The sequence below is a fragment of the Castor canadensis genome, chromosome 12 (genome assembly GCF_047511655.1).
Source record: "Castor canadensis chromosome 12, mCasCan1.hap1v2, whole genome shotgun sequence".
Taxonomy (NCBI): Eukaryota; Metazoa; Chordata; class Mammalia; order Rodentia; family Castoridae; genus Castor; species Castor canadensis.
In genome coordinates, this window is record NC_133397.1 from 97276499 (window position 1) to 97293274 (window position 16776).

Here is a 16776-nt window from a genome sequence, read left to right on the forward strand (position 1 = left end):
AAAGACCAAGTATCACCCACCACAACTAGGAGAATAGTAAACCAAAAGCAATTCAGTTCTTCATTCCTGGAGGGAGTGCTGAGATTAGTGCCACCACTGAGGATGAGGGGTGTTGAGTCCCACCACTATCTGGCCTATGAATAAAACAAATGGATTTGGAATATGAACAATGCATGGTGTATCCGTATGGTGGAACACTACTCAGCAATAAAAGAAATGAGCTACTGTTACATACAATAATAAAGATGAAACACAAAATCATTGTAGAAACAGACAGAAGAAAAGAAGACATACTGGATGTCTCAACTGATGTAAAATTTTGGGAAAAGTAAACTAATTTACAAAGTCAGCCTTTATGTCCCCAACAGAAAATGGGCCCAAGAGTTTAGTCACAGGCCCGTGACTAATGCACAGTTCAAGATAGCTCATCCTGCCCTTCTGCCTGGAGCACCTCTTAAGCTTCCCCCATTTCTCCTTTGCTAGGACTATCCAGTCACCAGGATAACTATCCTGGAAGGCAGGAACTGTCTGGATGACTAGTCCCTGTAATCTGCTCTGAGAGGTATGCCACTGTCCCCCAGGGTTGTATTGGTGACTAATGGCAGAGGAAGCTAAGCCTGGACCATGTGGACCATGCACACCTGAATTCTGACATCTCAGATTCTTTCCAGTTCCTATCCTTCTCTAACCATTTCAATGCAATAATAACCACATGTAATTTCATGGTGGTGGTGCCAGGTGAAAGTAGTTCAGGGGCAAAAGACCAAATCTGGGCAATTATCCAGAGAGGCACTGCCTGGCCAGGACCAGAATGCCTACATGGGTGGTAGCAGTACAGGACCCTGACCTGTGATCCCCAAGCCCTTCAACACCTGCACCTCTGAGGTGGACCCATGCTGGGTGTGCATCCGTGTTTTCTGAAAGCATTCTGCCTTGAGAAGTACACAAAAACAGGAAGAAAATCCCCTCATCCCGCAGAGCCACTAAGTTGCTTGGCATACCTGTCATGTGGTGAGCTGGCAGTGAATACTAATGGAAATAACAGCTTCAATTTGCCAAAGCTGCATCAGAAATCCTGGTTCCATAAGTAGGGCCTGCTACTTCTCACATATGCACTGAATCAAACTACTGCTGCCTTTCTGGTTGGAGAAAGTGATTTCCATCCATCTATTTAGTTATAAAAAAAATTTCAGAAAATTGCAAGAGCTTGGCACCTGACTACATAGTAATGTGTGCAATCTTTCTTCCATCCATTTTAGAAATCTATCACAAGGATGCCAGATTTTACAGAAATTTTATTTTAATCTAGATTTAACTAGATTTTATTTAATCTAGTATTATATAGAGGTATACTTGTTCTATAGAAAACAAGCCAGAGACCTGTTGCAGACTCAAAACACAAAGCAAAGTCGTCCTAATGGCACAAAGCTGACAACCCAGACACATCATCAAGCAAGCAAGCAGGCTGGCTCAAGCTTCAGATCACTGTCCTTCCTGCCCTTTAGCTTATTCTTCTTTGAAGCAGCTTTAAATAAATTAAGGTTATTTATAAATTCTCCTGGGTCAGCAGGGCTTTTCTGTCCTAGTGATAAGATAATGATGGTAAGAGGACAGCGTCAGACCTTGCTCTAGCTTCTCAGATGCTGATTTCAGAAGAATTTTTAGAGCTGAAACCTCAGTTTTAATCTTTCCACATTTAACAGTATAAAACCTAAGGAATACTGTAACCAAACTCTGTGAGAGAGTTTCCCTAGGGAAGGGAAGGTGAAAGAAAAAGAAGGGGACACAGCTCTGCCTGGGAATATGAGCACTCCCAGGTCTGGCCTCGTCCCCAAGTCATGCTTGGACACCTCTGAGAACTCAGAGCTGACCCTGGGCCTTGCCTAAGTGGGAGCATACCATTGGCCATGGCAGCTATATCAATTATCAAATGCAAGTTGACATTATATTCAGAATTTGAAGCTTGCTGGGGTCCCATCAGCTCTTGGCCCAGGATACAGGACAAATCAGCTGATGTCTGAACCCTGACAATCCACTGTGGGGTCAGGTAAAAGTAGCAAATACAGATGATATAGCAGTTCCCTTATCCACAAGGTAAGTTCCAAGTTTTTCTGTGGCTTCCTAAAACCAAGTTTGTTTTCCTACACATACGTACCTATGATAAATAACTGAAACTGTGGAAGAGAAACTGTAGATAAGGGGTAACTACTGAAATGAGGGCCTGGGCTATGTAATAGGCAGAGTGATGGAGAGGAAGGAGAAATAAACTTTTCCTAAATGCTAATCAAGGTGTCAGAAGAGATGGTTTCCAAAAGGGGCCTAAAGCCTGAACAGGACTTATAGGAGGGATGGAGGAGAACTCGCTCCCAGGTTGAAGGAGAGGATGCACTGTGTCCTATTGTAGCCCCAGGCTGGTCCACCTGTCCCCAGAACTGGATTATAGTCAAAACAGCAATGGAAGTCACAGGCCCTGGCACTAGGGCCATCCTCACTTCAACCAGCCTAGGCTCAGGTGTCCCAGAGCTTCCCACTGGCCTTTCTAAAGTATCACAGATTCTTCTCTACTGTCATGTGAAATAGGCCAGTCCATGTGACTCTGGAGACCTGAGGTTTCAAGCTGTGCAGTACAGAGAGCATAGCTACACTGACACCCACTTGGCTGGACAGCACAGCCACCTTCCAAAGCTGCGCCAGCCTGCCCCATGCAGCCCCAGGATGGGCAGCACTCCTCCTATGTCACAGAAATTAAAACTGCTCCCTTCCTTGTAACCCACACATCTCCATGGATTCCGAATCATCCTGTCTGCTAAATGGACTCTTTCTCCGCCACCTCCAAAGGAAACCCACTCCAGGCAGAGGCCACCCTTCTGCCTTCCAAGAACTCTTCAGAACTTAGTGCCAGCAGTTTCTCAGGCCCTCAAGAAAAGCTGAGTGAGAAATGAGATACTGACAGTCAGCCTGGTGCAACAGGCCCACCAGCCAACTTCTATTTCTGTAAAATATACCACAAAACAGAGGAAGGGGAGGGACAGGATAGGACCTGGCACCTGTCATATTATCGAGACCTCTCAACCTTGGCATAATTGGAGACAGATTATTCTCATTGTGGGGGACTGACCTGTGCATTGTTGGGTGTTGAGAAGCACCCTGGATTTCTACCTTCTAGAAGCCAATATTACATTGCTGCACCCCAGGTGACAACTCAGAACATCTCCAGACATTGCCAAATGTCTCTGGGGGCACAATCAGACTGGTTGAGAACTACAGGTTAAAAAAAAGCAGTTGTGTCTATAAAACCACAATTGAGTGTTAGGACCTGGGAGCCCCATGGGCAATGTTGATGGTGATTATCTTGGGTAACTCATTATTCTTTCCAGTCTTCAGAATCCTACTTTCATTTTCAGAAGAACCCTAGGCCTACCAGAAAAATTCCTGTGGAAAATTTAGCTCATTACAACTTATTCATCTTGTTTAATTGAACTTTATGCCCACAGATGAATGAGTTGTAGAGATTTTCTACACCATATCGTACCTGTAGTCAGCAGTACTGCATTGTGCATGTGAGATTTGCTAGGAGGGCTGGGGGTATAACTCAGTGGTAGTGCACATTCTTAGTGTGATTGAAGCCTTGGGTTCCATCTTAGCACCATGCACAAAAAAATTGTTAAGAGGGCAAGTCTCATATTAAAAGTTCTTATACCCCCCCAAATTAAATTAAATTAAAGAAAAAATAGCTCATTGGCATAGCAAAGGCTAGAGAGAGCCCTGCAGGAGAGAAGTGTTTCTTTCCTTCTTTGCTGTCTCTCCTGAGTTATTCAAGTCATCCTCACACACTAGGCCGCTAACATCCTGCAGTAAGAGATTCTCAAGGGGCCCCTTGAGAGGTTCACTAGGGCCCCATGGACTTGGATGAAGACCAAATAAGATGGCATCTATGAAGGACTTTGACAGTTGTGGTACTGGGTAACCCAAAGGGGAGGTACTAGGTAACCTGAGGTAAGGTGCTAGTGAGATATTGGTAAAATACCATCAGACTCTTCAGTTCATGAATGACATCTAACATATACACTATAGGGAACCTCAGGTTAAGCCAGGCCTACCATGTCAAAGAGTCAGATGTGTACTAGTCTAATAAACTGAAGGGTGCTTAGACTCCACACAAGCCTCCAACAGGAAACTGTGAAGAGACTGGCTCTGAAACCCTTAGAGCTCCCACACCTTACCTCTGTTTGCATAACCCTCACATCAGCACTCTTAAGACCTGACCCAGAGGGAAAAATTGCTCATCACTCCTCCACAAAAGCATAGCCTTTGTGCCCAAAGGCCACGTCACTTTCTGCCTTACAGGAAATAAAAGGACAGGCCATACAAGCCAGTGACACCTCACTTTTCTCTGGCATCCCTGATACTTTTTTTGAGTTCCCCCAATTAAGGTAGTACAGCTTCTGTCTCAGCCTATTCCAGCCATGTAATGAAATACCACAGACTACACTGCTTATAAAGAGCAGAAACTGAGTTCCTACAATTGTGGAGGCTGGATACGCAAGATCAGGTACCATCAGATTCCATGTCTGGGAAGGACCTGCTCCTGGTTCATAGATGACTTTCTGGCCATGTCCTCACACTGTGGCAGGGCCAACTGACCTCCCTCAGGTCTCTTTATAAAGATGACTCACCCCTTCATGTGGCTCTGCCCTCATGACCTAATCACCTCCTGAAGGTCTCACTTCCAAAACCAACACACCGAGAGTTAGTATTAATCATATGAATTTTGAGGGAACACAGACAACTGCTGCTCCTCATCCTGCTAGTGTGAAGCAACATAGAGGAAAACTTCAGTGATGCTGGTGGGCTCACACACATCAGTCTCCTCACCTGTCTGCCCTGGTGGTAAAATATTACTAGAATGATCATAATGCTGAGAGCCCTGGGACAAAGACACCCCAAGTACCATTCACCACAGAGAAGAAAGGGCCACCCAGGCACTGTGTTTTGCAGAGAAGGGCTGCTTCATTGGAGGCAAGTGATTTAAATGCTTTTCATGGTCTAATGGCTTGTTAAGTTACACAGTTCCGTTACTGTATTTTTCATTCCTTGTCTGTTCCCTGGTTTCTGTGGGTTAAGCATTGAGTGGAGCAGAGCAAGAGGCTGTTTCTACTCAACCTGGGCCTCAGCTGAGAGCCTTGATGGCTGAGGATGGTTTGGGGCCGGGACTACCTGGAGACATGTTTGCATGTGTGTTTGGCAGTTGATGCTTTGTACTCATCTGCACTGTGTGACAGAGCACCAGCCTGTGACCTCCCTGTGGGTAAGCTAGGGCTTCCTCAAGGCATGGCAAGTGGGTTCCTAGAGAGAGCACATAGCTGCTCTGGACCCAACCTCAGGCACATGGCTGTGTTTCCACTGTGCTACAAGGCTATCACAAAGGCCTGACACACTTACCAAGGGGAGTGCTGAGTCTCTGTAAGGAGGTGAGAGTGTGGCAGATGGCATTATGGCCTTATTTAGAAAATACAGTTTGCTACTCTTCAGTCTGTGACACCACTGCTTTCTTGGCCATTTAATTCCCTATTAATCATAGCTCCCTCTGTTTCAGTGCTTCTTTATAAAGTGCAAAAATTAATTCTGTTTTGTCTGTCCTCTCTGGGGAGTCTTGCTTTCCAGTTCCCACCAGCATCTGAGGCCAGCCATTGCCAGCCATGCCCACACAGGGTATTACAGACCAGCCTGCCAAGCACAGTCTACTCCCATAAAGCCCCCCAAACCTCATCCCCTCTTTTTTCCCCAAATGAATTAAGAGTTTCTTAATGTCAGGGCATGGGTGTGAACTGTCTTCAGAATTTGCTGGCAGCAGGTGTAGTTCTGTGGCAGAGCACATGCCTAGCATGTGCAAGGCCCTTGGTTCTTTCCTCAGACCTCAAAAAATAAAATACAACAGACATCCTGTAATTCCTTTAATCAGACTTGCGCTAACAAGAAATGAGTGCTGGCTAAAGTGCCAGATGCATGAGTGGGGTGCTTCGATGTGCATGGCCTCCAGTCTGAGCTTCAGCAGTTCCTATACTGAGAGTGGACTACGTGCTGGGCACCTTGCCATGAGCTGTGCATGTGCCTCTCAGTAGCCTCCCAACAGTACTGAGAAAGCAATTTTCCAAATCCCCCCTTGAGGAAGCTCAGGTGAGGGAGGTGTTTTCCCTGTGACACAAGGTTCCCACAAGTGTAAGTTATAAAAGAACAAGCCTGGCTCCTGAAGCTCTCTGGCTTCCTGTCTCACCATGTGATCTTTCCTTCTTCCACTGCTTCTGCCATGGTGCCAGTCACCATGAGGCCATTTTCAGAGGCAGAACTGATGGGGCCACCTGCTCCTTTAGCCTCCAAAATTGTAAGGTAAATAAACTTCTTCTTTATACATACTCAGACTCACATACTTTGTCATGGCAACAGAAAATGCACTAATATAGTGCCTTCTTGGGATTGCATGTCTTATTTAAGTCTCATAGTTAAAATTTGGACTCAGGGGACTGATGGAGTAGCTCAAGTGGTAGGGCTCCTGCTTAACAAACTCAAAGCCCTGAGTTCAAATACCAGTAACTGCCAAAAAAAATAAATTTGGACTTGGCAAGTCCTGGGTTCAAATCCAGATTGTGCCACTTTTTAGTTGATTGCCTTATGTTTACTGTTTACCATCTCAGAGCCTCCATTTGTCCTATAGGGTTTCTTTAAGAATTAAATGAAAAAATTTATGGAGAAGACTTAGAACAACACTTGGTTAATAGTGAACTCTCAAGAAAAAGTTGCCTGCATAATTATCATACTTAGTAATCATATAGTCATTTTACATCTGAAGGAACCAAGACTAAAAGAAGATAAGTAACTTACTAGTTGAAATCAGTCAACTAATAAATTACATGGTAACCTAGCTCCCATCTGTGCTCCTGATGGACCACAGTGACACAGCTGTTTATCTTCCTGGAGTTCCTCAGGGAGACTTCACTTCAGAGGCTCTTTCACACTGTGGTGGGCTGGGCCAATCATCCAAGCCCACTATCAGGCCCAACTCCCAGATGCTGCTACCCAGGTGAAGGGAGAGCAGTGCTGGTTTTGCTCTTTGCTCTGGTTCTGAGTCCAGCAAACTATTCCGATTGAGATGCATGTAGCTCTATTTTGAAAGACAAACACCTGCTTGTTCTGTCCTTTCACTCCCTCTTCAAAGTGCCTGGCACAGAACCACAAGCAGAAGGGCACTGAGTGAAACTCCACCACTGATAAATGCAAGAAGAACAATATGAGGCTGTAGCATCTCTTCCATCCAAAATAGAAGCCCAAGAAAACACAGATTAACACTTGTCCACTGCCTCCCATTCCGCATTGTATTTATAAACCAGTCTTTTTTTATCTTCTTTCTTTTGCCAGGGAATACTTTTAAAGATGTACTTTAATGTTTAAAATACACAAGAGCTCAATACACAATTTTCTGTCTCTTTGAATTGGCTTGTTAACTTCTTTCTCTTTATTGGTTGTGGATCTTCTGTCCATCTCTGGACATGCACAGCATATTTATATTCCTGCAGACTCCACTCTTCTAATAAGTGTGTTTTCAAGCAAAAGCAGAGCTGTGCTCTCCATTAAAATTTTAGCAGAACATAACTTAATTATCCTTTCCCCATCCCCAACAGAAAGGTTTCCAAACATAAAATAATCAAAAAGCATCCAAGTATAACTTGCTGCCTTGAAACTAGACTCAACAAAGATAAGGACATCGTGTTTCCCTGAGTCCTTGTTTATTTCTTTTGAATGTCTCAAGGCTTCTTAAACCTCCAGCATTGTTTGTCATGCCAAGTTCATGTGCATCAGCCTCTGCCCAGTTTTCCTAACTTTGCAGCTTAGGGTCTTTCTCATAGGTGTTGGGGAATGAGATTGGGCTATTTGTTAGGCCTCTGCCACATGCCACTTATCGTTCCTGATAGCTCACAGATTAGGATGAGCTCTGTGAATTGCCTGACCCTCTTTATAAACTCATTTTCCATTCTTATCATTCTGTCTGCAAAGTCAGCCAAAACACTGAGATTATCCAATAGACTGCTAGAGGGTGACGGGATAGAGTTTGGCTATCCTTATGCCAATCAATGCCAGCTATGTTGGCATTTTTATGGCTGCCACTCAGCTCAGCTCCATGTTTCTATGTCCCTTTACCTGCCCTCTCCTTGCCATTTTCCCTCTAAGCTTCCTATGGCTGACTGTCCTCATCAGCTGCCCTGCCATCCCATGCTGAGTTCCTCAGAAGCACCTCCAGGCCACATCAATTCCCCCACACTCTTTCCCTCCTCCATCTCAATGCCTCCACATGTACTGCAATGCTTTGGTCAGCCTTTTAGGAGTCACAGGTGTCCCAACATTTGCTTCCGCATCTCACTGGGAAGGCCCCACACAATGGCTGCCACCTGCTTTTTGCTAGATCCTCTCCTTCCACACCTCTGACCCTTCCCCTGAACTGTGTCACCCATCAGTCCACCCTCTTCATTATCTCCACACCAGCCCATGCTGTAGCCTTCCCCGCCTCTGTCAGCTGCCCATTCTATGGGGTCAGCTCTTGCTTTATAAGCTAATCAAGAGCAAAAATTCTTCTGGTTCGTCATGCCTATTACCATCCTGTTCAAAGCAGCAGGTTGCAACTTTTCCCTCTTTAATGTTTCGCATGTTAAATTAAAAGAAACATGTTCAATGTAATAAGTCAAATAAGACAATGTGCACAACAAAACTAAAATACTGCCTCGCCTCCTGCCCATCCCAGGAACCAGAATCCGCAGTATGGATAATCTGTTTCTGTATTTCCCTGCAAGGCTGAAAGTGTTCCCAGGTCACCAGGGTCGGCATGTGACCTGATCTTTAACCTGTAAACACTCCCCAATCTCAGCTCATGAAAATGTCTTTGTGTGCACCTAGCAGAGTGAAAATGTGTGATTGTATTTGGTTCTTTATCCTCAAAACTAAGAAGTTTTCAGCCTCTCTTCCAGTATTAGAAAAAGCATATATGACTATCACCTAGTGTATTCAGTTTGGGATCCTGCAGATTGAGGGTCTCCTGAGTTATCAAGACTAAGCTTTGCAAAGTGAGTCTGTTTCTCCCTACTTTCAACTATATGTATCTGGCCCAGTGTTAGGTATGTGCTCAGATAAGGCAAACTTAAGGATTGCAAGTTCTAGGCCAGACTAGGCTACATAGCAAGATCTCCTCAAAAAAAAAAAAGGGAAGGTAGCAACTCCAGAAATGCACAGTGTCCCTGAAAATTTTAATGTTACTTTCTAATAATCAAATTCTTTTCCTTTTGTTCCTCATAATTTCAGAGAATTTCCCATAACTTCTGATTGAACTTTAGCTGCAGTGAATCTTCATTTAAGCTTTAATTTTTTTTCCTTTCACCAAGTTTTTATACTACCTAACAGTATAAAAACAGAACAGTAAAAGTCCCTTGGGAAGCTCCTGTCTTAATCATACTCAAAAGTACTATTTTACCATTTGTATGCCTTATAATTTTCTGGTGGTAAATGCAGTATGAAAAGACTTCAAAAGTCTTTTTCTTTTATTTTTCTCTCTCTCTTTCTCTCTCTCTCTCTCTCTCTCTCTCTCTCTCTTGTTTGTTTGTGGTGCTAGGGATGGAACCAGGGCCTCATGCATGCTAGGTAAGTGCTTTACCACTGAAACAAATCCCTTGCCCCCAAAATCTCTTTTTAATATTAGTGTTCCATATGGTGCCTGTTTTAAAGTGGAGTATAACTAAGTTTCAGAGTATGTGTATGTGTGCACATGGTGTTTTCTTGATGTAACTTGTAAGCTCTCACTTCTCTCATATGGCAATGTTCCTGTACATGTAGAGCGAGCAATACTTCCAGGTACAGATCTTGATAGCTAGAGTTTCTGGCCATATCTCCTGCCTGTGCCCCATTAGTCCATCAGCACCCAACCAGACTGTGGTTCCCCAGAAATACAGAAGTGTGAGCACACAGATGTACACACACACACATGTCATTTTGTGCAAAGGAATATTTACATAAAATGCTGCCTAGAGTTTCCAAATTAAACTATCCCAAAGGCATGTGCGCATCCTTGGGATGAGGGATCTTATGTTAGGATGCCAAGGCCATGTAGGCTGCAAGTCCCATCATTTTTTGAAAAAGTTGTTTGACATTAGCAGGACATGCCTCTCTGGGGATCTCCTCAAATGATCCAGCCCTCCCATGGCCCTGGCTTCATGCAAAGCCCTACCAGAAACAGTGTCTTTCATTGTATAGGAGAAAATGTGTTGACTGCAGGCTCTTTTGAAACAGACTGTGAAGTTGCCAGGCTGGTGGGCCCTGTGATAGAGAGTTTTGTATTGTGTATCATTCTTCACGGAGGGAAAGGCCCTGGTGGCCTGCCCCAGTGATTCAGGGTATACTCCTGAAGGTTTGGTATACTCCTGCCAGGTTTCAAGAAAGGAAGGGAAATAAGGCTTCAGTCTCAGCTTTGTTTTCTTCCTCTGACCAGCTTTGCAGAAATATCTTTAAAGTTCTAAATAGGATGGTATTCTTCTGAGAAGCATTAACCCACTTGGTTTCAACCTTTGTGTCTCTCCAGAAAGAGAAGAAGAGTGGGCTGCTGAAACTTCTAGCTGGGGCATCCACCAAGAAGAAGTCACGCTCCCCACCGTCCATCTCTCCAACCCACGACTCCCAGGTGGCCATGGATTCCTCCCTCCAGGGCGCCATGGGCCCCGAAGTGTCTCCGCTGTCCATCCTTGGCAGGGCAGGCTCCTGCCCCATAGAGAGTGAGATGCAGGGGGCTATGGGGCTGGAGCCACTGCACAGAAAGGCAGGCTCTTTGGATCTGAACTTCTCTTTGTCCCCTTCCCGCCAAGCACCTCTTTGCATGGCTGCCATCCGCCCCGAGCCCAAGCCGTTGCCTAGAGAGAGGTAAGGGGGAGTGTGGGCTTGCATCCCTGCAGCCTCAGGCAGCCCCTGAGGTGTGGAGTCCCCTTGGGGGAACAGGATAACAGAGTTTCCCTGAGGGTCAAGTTTGCCAGACATTCCTCTTTATATAGCTCCACTTGGCTCCTGAGCTTGGGTGGTACGCATCAAATACAATGAGTGAGGACCTGGAGCATATTTTGTGGTTCCAGTCCCCCTGGTTTCTAAGTTTGTAACTGTAAGGAACTCATCAGGAAATTTATCTGAACCAATGTGGTTCTGAGAACAAATAGTGAGGGCACTGTGCTTCTCAACCTGGGGAATCCTGGACTGGACTCTTGCAGGGAGTCCCCCATGGATCTATGTGCCTCACTCAGAGAGCAGTTATTTTTTGACCCTGAGGGTGCTATGACATCTTAATTATAAAACATTACCCCAAAGGTAGCTTCCAGGTTATAGTCTATTGGTTGAACTATTCAAATCTGCCAATATTCAACCATTTTTGACTCAAACCAACAATATCATATAGTTCAGCCTAGAGTTAGAGTTTTGGAAACTGAGCCATGAGATGGCAGCCTGTGGGGGCCCTGGGTGCCTGAGTTCACAGGTGGCCAGGGCCTTTGATTTTGCTGGATGAATCTGCCCATTCGAGTTTATGTCCTAAAAGCACTTTCAGAAGCCAAACATGGTGGCTCACAGCTGTAATCCCAGCACTTAGGAAGGTGAGCCAATAGAATCTTGAGTTTGAGGCCACCCTGGACTATATTACAAGAACCTGTCTCAAAAATAAAATAAAATAAGATCTCTCAGATAAAGGCTGAAAGGCATGGTGGAGAAATGGCAGAAAGATACTGTCCTTGCTCAGTTCCTGGACATTAAAATATTGTTTAAATAATAAAACATGAATAGTCTCCTGAGAAAGAAATCCTGGCATTTCTGCTCAAATCCTTTCAGCCAGTCAGCATGCCAGTCTGCAGCCTGAGCACCTGCTAACCTCTGAGAGCACTGCTCCCAGAGCCCTGCTCAGGCAAGGTTACTTACTTGGTGAGGTTCCATCTTGATTATCTAGATTGGAGGTTGTACACATTTTCTGTCAAGGACAGGATAGTGAATATTGCTGTGTTGTGGGCCATACGACATCCGTGGCAATGTATCAGCTCTGCCTGTGTAGTGGGAAGGCTGCCATAGATCAAATGTACACAAAAGGCCTGAGTTTTCAGAAAGCTCTATGTAGGGACACTGAAATTTAGGTGTCATATAACTATTTTTATGTTGTGAAATCTTTTTGGATTTCTTTTTTAACTGTCTCAACATGTACCAACCTTCTTAGGTCTTAGATCACACAAGCTACAATTCTAGATGGTGCATTTGAGTGCTACATAGGGTGGTATTGAGATCTGGGGACAGCATGAGGAGAACCAGTCTCTGGAGGGCCCTGGAGGAAGAGCATTAGCTGCAGTTACTGATTTCTGGTGACCAGTTAAAATTCAAGTCTGTCTTTACACCACAGTTAGAGTACAAGTGGCTCACATCTACTGAGTATTCTGTGCAGCATTCTGAGAACAGTTGTGCTAGGAATAGGTTCCAGCCATCAACCCCAGGACAGCGAGGCTTTGCACACAGCTTCTCATGAGTGGATTAAGTGCATTATCCCATTTAATCCTGTTTATGAACCCTTTGAGTTCAGCATCCCCATTTCTAGATGAAGAAACTGAGGTTTCATAAAAAGCTAAGAAACCTGCTCACTGTTACACAGCGGGTAATAGGTGAACAAGATATTTAACTGAGGGCTTTCTGACCACAGAGCCTAAGCTCACAAGGCTACAAAGGGACCACAGTCTCCAGCTTGAGAACAGAGTGGGACTTCCCACTCTGCCCACCAGCCCGGGGAGGTGTCAGCATTCATTTCCAAATCATTCAAAGCCCAGCAGCCCTCATTGTCCAATGCGTGGGTGTGTGCCCTGCCAGGCATGACATCATGTGCCTTCCTCACGAGTCCTCAGACCCTTAGGTGACTTGGATCACACTGACACCATACCATAAAATGCACCATATGAACAATATACACCACATACACTGTACAGACACCACATACATCATGCAAACACACATAACGAAGACACACAGCAAACACACTCTACACACCAGCATACAGCATACAGCATACTAACACATACACACATCCACATACCACACAAATGCACCATACTCAATCACAAACACAAATAGTGTGTTGTGTGCACCCCCACACATGCACACAACACACTATACTTTCACATATACATGTGTTCCCATTTTCTCTCTCTCCCCTCTCCCCAACTCCTTCACTTTCCCTCCCAAAAATGCCTCTTCCAGTTTGGGGCAGCTCCTCTGGTTCAGAACATCTCTCCCTTCATGGGGCCAACACCAGCTGCCAGCAATTTCTGAACATGGGTTGTGGTCCATTGTCCTGAGCAACAGAATTGGTATGCTGGCTCCAGAGAATTACAGGCTTCTAGATCTTTCACAGCTGCTCTTATGTCTTCCCTGGGATTCCTGCTCCCCAGACCACTAACTTTAAGTCATGATTTACAACCTCAGTAAGTGGTTATGAAAGACTCTCTTCTTTAAAAAAAAAAAATCAAGGGAGTCTCTGATTAGCAAATTCAGAGAACCACTGCGATTCTCAAAATATTGCATCTAATCAGGGAGTTATTGTGCACAGAGAGTCTTGGCACCCTCCTTGTCCCTAAGCACTCTGTGTGCTCATTAAAAAGAAACATTTGTAAAATGCAGGCTGATACCAAACTACTGACAAATCCCTTCAGCTTGGAAGTCACAGATCACCAGGTGTCTGAGGCGCTCAGCAGGTTGGGACTGAGGTGACCATGGAATTGGTGGCTCCTCAAGCCATGACAGTGCTGGTACAGAAGACACTTGGATTCTGGCCCTGCACACTGTAAGGAACACTCACTTTGCTACTTTCTGTGAAGAGGGACAGCAGGGATGTGGCCACAAGTGTCCTTCCTCATGGATTCCCTGCACCCTGGCTCTTGTGCCCACTTTCATGGAGGGCCTGAGGCATGCAAGGCCCATGTGTGGTTTCAAAGGTTGGAATATGGGCAGGAGAGCAGCACAAGGCAGTCAGAACGGATGTGTACATCTCACAAAGTTGAGGAAGTAAGGGCTGGGCTCAAGAAAACATGCTACCTGCATCTCTTGGGAAACTCCTATATGCAGACTCCGCAGGGTCTCAACCGTTTCTCTCTGGAGGATCTGGGTATGCTTTCCTCAGTGCTCTCAAAGAAAGGAAGCTTAGATTCAGGGTACCGCAGAGGGAGCCCTGAGGGAAGCCATTCAAGGGATCATACCTGGGCAACTCCCCCAGGTCAGTCTGGTCAGGCCTGCAGGCTCACAACTCAGTAGCCCTTTCCTATTAATTGGCTGCCAGTAGGACTGTCTCACAGATGCGCCAGGCCCACAGGCTAATGTGTAAAGCCACAGGGCCAGTTACCAGTCTCTTCCAAGGGGTCTTAACCTTCAGACCATCTGAGCATACTCCTTCCTTGTGGACAATGTGCATGGGGAACCAAAGTCCTGAAAGTTACTTGGAGATATCATAATAGAAGTGTAGGTATGGGATGTAAATGTCAAATAGCATTGGGATAAAACTGTCTACTGCCCCATCTTCCCAGTAGGGCTATACCAACCCTGGACAGGACTGGTGCAGGCCAGACCCCTCCACCATCCTGGTAAGATCTCCAGTACCTCAACAAGGTGCATAGCAGCTTTGAGAAAGCAGACACACCTGTCACCCACCAACTGTTTCATCTGGAAGAAGTTTCCTTCTTTGAGTCCCAGTTCCCACTTACATAAAATGGAGATAATACCTGCCTGGTTGGTATAATATTAGTAATATTATTAACACCTAAAAATTGTGAGTGTGCAATAAACACCCAATAGTTTTGTGTGATCTATATGAAAATATATATGTCATCACTCATGTAATAGTGATGATGATGCCCCAATACTGCCTCCTCCCTCACTTTTGACTGTCCCAGTCTTTTTCTCCATGGGTTCTATATACTGGTTAGTTCATTCTTAATTCTTGCTGGCCTGTGAGTTGTCTTTGTTAGGATTTCAACTTTTGCTTTGACTCATTATGTTGTCAGAATAATGGCCTCCAAAGATGTCTATAGCATAATCCCTTAATGCCATGATTTTGTTACCTTCTATGGAATTAAGAGAAATTAAGGTTTGTAGTCACATGACTCTAAGATAGGGAGATAGTCCTGGGTTCTCCAGGTGGGATCTGTGTCCTTATGAGTAGAAGGCAGAAGAGAAGCCTGCATTGTAATGAGAAGATTCAACCTGTTGTCTTTGAGGAAGAAGAAGAGGCCTCCAGAGAAAGGATGGGACAATTTCTAGAAACTGGAAGAGGCAAGAAGTAGTTTCTCCACTAGAGCCTCCAAAATGAACCAAACCTGCAGACACCTTGATTTTGGCCCAGTGAGACTTGTGTTTCTGTCTTCAGAACCATAAGATCAGACTGGTGTGGTACGATGCCACTAAGTTTGTGGGCATTGGTTACAGAAGTACTGGGCAATTAGTACAAATGGTAACTGCCTTATATGGTTCAACTTTTGACTTTACGATGGTGCTGTTTTTCACTTTCAGTGCAGTTTCCAGTCAATTGCATGAGATACTCAACACTTCACCGGCTTTGTGTTAGATGAGTTTACTCAACTGTAGGCTACCTACAGGTAGATTAGGCTGTCTGTGATGTTCTGTAGGTTAGATATATCAAATGCATTTTTTACTTACAATATTTTTAATTTATGATGGATTTATTGGGGAGTAACCCCATTGTAAGCTGAGGAGTGAGCATCTGTGCATGTGTTGATGCGTAGTGTCCAGTGTATAGATGTAGTCTTGTCATTTCTAATTTGCTCTGTAATCACCACATGCCACCAGTTCAGGGACCAGTTGTTCTCAACCCTGTTAAAGTAAATGCAGTAGAAAGGCCACCTTGTACCAAACTCCCCTCCACCAGCCTGCTGAGATCTCCAGTACCTCAGCAATGGTGCACAATGGCTTTGAACAGACACATTTGCCACCTGCCTACCATTTCATCCCAAACAAGTTTCCTGACTTCTTTGAGCCCCAGATCTCACATAAAATGGGGATAATAATACCTGATGAGGTACCAGATGAAGCCAGGACACTCTAAACTCCTACACAGAACTAATTTCAATAGCAGTAAGAGTTCATTCTGATTTTGACCACTTGGATTCCTTATGACCTATACATGAATATTTGCTGTAGATAGCATAACCTAATTTATACTCAGCAGGCAGAGTCTCTCATGGATTTATGAAGCCATGATCACATTGGAGTAGCTATCAGCCTCAACTGCTCACACAGCCCTTTGTGTCTATAACAGAGAGTATCAATTATGTTCGTGTAGCAGAGTGAATGGCTCAGAAGCTTGGAATGATCTTGTCAGAAACATTAAATGCTTGTCTTACATAAATTCGGTTCACATCCATCTGGGCTCATTAAATCATCGAATTGCTCAGAAGCATTAAATTACTTCTTTCCAACAAATTACATTTTTAAAGCTGCTTGTTTGTTTCACATCTGGCAATTGAGGCAAAAGCCAAAACTGGCACTCAGAAGTCTGAAAAATCATCTCACCCTTTACCTTTCTTTCTATGGAAAAGACAGAGAATGAGCAGGTATTCAGACATGGAGTGGAGAATGGCAGGAAGCCACAGGTAGGGGGGACACTACTCCTTGGACACATATAGCCTCAGTACCAGAGGGGTGTGAAAAGTGCAGTTTGTGTGCAGG

At 44.7% G+C, this 16776-nt stretch overlaps 1 protein-coding gene across 5 annotated transcripts in view; it reads left to right on the forward strand.

Annotated features, from left to right (window-relative positions):
• Window positions 1–16776, forward strand: part of Sh3rf3 (SH3 domain containing ring finger 3) — a 385180-nt gene that overhangs the window by 362445 nt on the left and 5959 nt on the right. For 4 of the 5 annotated variants that reach the window (XM_074050559.1, XM_074050561.1, XM_074050560.1 and 1 more), the window contains one exon: window positions 10616–10950. In XM_074050559.1, coding sequence (XP_073906660.1) covers window positions 10616–10950 — 335 coding nt within the window. Of the gene's footprint in view, window positions 1–9652; window positions 9682–10615; window positions 10951–16776 lie in introns of those variants that run through there. The other variant, XM_074050562.1, reaches the window with a different exon arrangement.